The 3,671-nt window shown below is 30.6% G+C and overlaps 1 protein-coding gene across 1 annotated transcript; it reads right to left on the minus strand.

The window, feature by feature from the left end:
• Positions 1–1,504: 1,504 nt before the first annotated feature.
• Positions 1,505–3,667, minus strand: LOAG_13560 (hypothetical protein; the record flags this gene model as incomplete). Its single annotated transcript, XM_003149066.1, has 3 exons — positions 1,505–1,551; positions 2,560–2,714; positions 3,552–3,667. The coding sequence occupies 3 exons, from the start codon at positions 3,665–3,667 to the stop codon at positions 1,505–1,507; spliced, it is 318 nt and encodes a 105-aa protein (XP_003149114.1).
• Positions 3,668–3,671: the final 4 nt, after the last annotated feature.

A 3,671-nucleotide genomic window follows, 5' to 3' on the forward strand; every position in this document is an offset into this window, starting at 1 on the left:
ATTATTATTATTATTATTATTATTATTATTATTATTATTATTATTATTATTATTATCATTATTATTATTATGGTTATTGTTATTGTTATTGTTATTGTTATTGTTATTATTATTATTACTATTACTATTACTAGTAGTAATACTAGTACTAGTACTCTAAAATTTATAAAAGCAGAAATTTATCTAGTTTTACTTGAATAAGAAAACCCAAATTTATTTGCCTTTTACTCTTTTGTTTGTCTTCGTTCATAATTGTAACTGAATAAATTGAAATACACTGATTTCATTCACAATCTGAAATTGTAAATCAATACTGAAATAAAAATTAGAATTTAAGGAAAGGGAAAGAAAGAAAAAATGGACAAATTTAAATTGAATTAAATAAAAAAGGAAAAGGATAAAATATTTGTTTAATGAATTTGGCTGTAAATGATACATTAGCATTCACGAATTCAATCGTTTTTTTTTCCTTCATTTGAATTAACTTTTTTTTTATTTCAAGGGGAAAAAAGAGGGAGGAGAAAGAAAAAGAGAAAGAAGGATCTTTGATGGAATGAATTTCTCCCAATTTCATTACCAAAAGTGAAAATTGCAAAACTTTGAACTCTCTTTAATTATTATCACAATCTTTCTTCTTCATCTTACATCTCTCTTCATCGATTTTATCCTTATTACATGAATAATATACATGTGTTTGTGACATACACCTATCTATATATTTGTGTCGGTTATGTATGTGGGTATGTGTATGTACAAGTATGTCGTGTATGTGAGCTTTTTCAATGTTTTATCGTATGTGGTGGACTGACTACTACTAAACTTATACTACTACTACCATTACTGCTGCTATTACTACTGCTTACTACTACTACTACTACTACTTATCCACAATTCACTCTCATTATTCCATTCATTCGTCATCATTCATCACACTTTTCAGCCTAGTTCAATCCCTCTAGAGTTGTCTGTTTGTCTCTTACCATCCTTGCCACCCGTTTGATGACAATATCACCTCATCATGTTCCATGAGCTACTGAAGGATGGAAGGAGGAGACGGATAAAGTAAGGAATGGGAGTGAGGGGAGGGAAAAAGTGGGGAGGGGGGACATATTGTTGACAGCTTTGTTGTCACACCTACTCTCATCTTACCTCTATAGATAGATGGCTATTGCTCTTCGCTGTTTTATCCTGGAGATTTAACAGTTTGCATTTGTCCATTTTCTAATTGCTTATTTACCTCTTAATTAAAATTTTGAAACTGGTTCCATTACTCCCTCCTACTCTCTCTCTCTTTCTCTCTCTCTCTTCATTCCCTTTCTCCCTCCTATCTTTTACTCTTTCTTTTAATCCTTCTCTCTGTACTTCCAATATTTCAATTCTGAACAGCTCGATATACACGGTCAGAAAGCCTCATTTGACGTAAACATTTTTGGTGCTAATTTGTTTATTTAATATCACTTAACCGGTTTACTTCTAGATGGTTCTCCCTTTATTGTTTTATTTTTCACACTATTAGTGTCCTATCAGTCAGACGTACCGGATTACTTTTTCCTGAAATATATCATTCAGAGCATTTATACAAATTAAAGTTTTTTTTCTAAAAATAAAACTGATTATAGCATTTATGATTAATCGGATTAAATATCCTGAATATTTCATTCAAAGAATTTCTAAAAATCTTTTTTTTCGAAATCAAATTATGGTGTTTACATTCATTTACTTCGATTAGATCGGACATGTATTGATTGATTGATTGACATTGATTTCACTAATTTTTATAAATGGAACTATTAGACTGGAAAGAACGCCAATATTTAATAATTAAATCTGTGAAAGATTTTTCTTTTTTTTGTCTTCTAAGGAATGACAGAAAAAAGTTTAAAAGACTTATGAAACACGACATAATAATAAAATAATATTAAATATTTTGGGAGAACAGTGTAAAATCAAATTTAAATGACAAGTGAAGATTGTAATGAATCAATAAATGTGAATTGCATTTTAATTTTAAAAAGAATAAAAAACCTTTTTTCCTTTTTCGAAACGAATTGAATAAAGAGGTTATCATTTTATTAACAAAATAGATAAATGAGAATAACTGGCGATTAAAATTAAAAATTTTATTATTCTCTTTTAATCATTTCGGAATTTTTCCAAAAAAATTTTAATAATTTTGGCAATTAAAATTCAATAATATGAAGAGATCTTAAAAAGTGTTATTCATCATATTATAAATGATAAGCTTGAAAAAAATTTTTTTTTGAAAAACAAATTTTAATCTAATAATAGTAGAACGATTAATAACAACATCGATGTTTTATTTGCTAAATTTTCTTCTCTCTTCTCTTTTTTTTTCTTTTTTTGTTTGTTTTTGAATTTCAAGTAACAAAGACTTTTCGATAATATTTCAAAGATATAATTTTCATTGCAAAACAAAAAACAAAAGAATGAAAAGAAAAGTTAAAATGTAATAGCAATATGTGTATATCTGCAAATATACTGATAATTGTACAGGAAATTTGTTTTAATTTATTTTTGTGAATGACAAAATTTCTTTACTTTTTGTTTTTTGTACTTTCCCATTGATGATGATGATGATAAGATCAGAGGTGTGGAATGTTACGTCTATTGACATCAATCTCCGCCTCACCTCATCTCCGCCACATTTGCTCCCCCGCTCTTTCGCGTCTACTCTTTCCCGCCTTTCCTCTACCCTGAAAAAAAAAATGTTTCATCGTTAATGATGGAACAACTAACTACAATTGACTAAAAATCCGTCAAAGTAGCCAATATTCCTCTGATTCATCTAAATGGTATTTTATTTTTTTTAATTTCAATAAGAAAAAATCTTTCTCTTTCTTTTCTCTCTCTCTCTCTCTCGTTTCCTCTCTCTTTCGCCATTTGTCTTGTATTGAATGTTTGCCTTTTTTTCTTTTTTCTGTATTGAAAGGGATGAATGCTGAATAGGAAAATCAGATGGTTTCATTTAACAAATTGTTTACCATTAACAGCTCTCTCTCTCTCTCTCTTTTACTCTCTCTCTCCTTCCCTCTCTTCCTGGTAAAATTATATTTAATTTGTTACAGCTCAGCTACCCCATTTCATTTTCTTCCTCCCCATCCGCATTCACCCCGCTACCCCGCCCAAACAGTATTATTTTGTGACAAGTTCAAGTGTTAAGCTAATCTGAAAAGATTAATACTATCGGACAGTGACGATGACAGCGACGATGATAGTGATAATAATGATAACAATGATGATGATGATGATGATGATGGAGAGAACTGATCATAAAAGTGGTTATGCTGTTGGGTTTATTGTGAGTGGAGAAAGGATAGAGAAGCTCACAACATTTAATAAATTTTCAAAACAGGGAGAGAGAGAAGGAGGAGAAGAAGGGGAAAAAAAACTGAAAAAAAAAAAGATAGAAAAAGTGATGGTAAGAGATAGAGGAAGGGTTTCCAATGAGATTTCATATAATTTCCAGGCAGAAATTCTCCCATCATTATCGTTATTGTTGTCATCATAGTTTATCTACAGCCTGCCACCACCTCGTTTCTCCTATATTATCCCCCGCCTTGACCGCTCCCCGCCCCGTGTCCCCTCCATCTCGTTCTTTCTCATCCTGATGGATCCATCCGTCCCTCCTTTGCCCACCCAATTCCATAAAT

Source organism: Loa loa (genome assembly GCF_000183805.2).
Source record: "Loa loa unplaced genomic scaffold supercont3.177, whole genome shotgun sequence".
NCBI lineage: Eukaryota > Metazoa > Nematoda > Chromadorea > Rhabditida > Onchocercidae > Loa > Loa loa.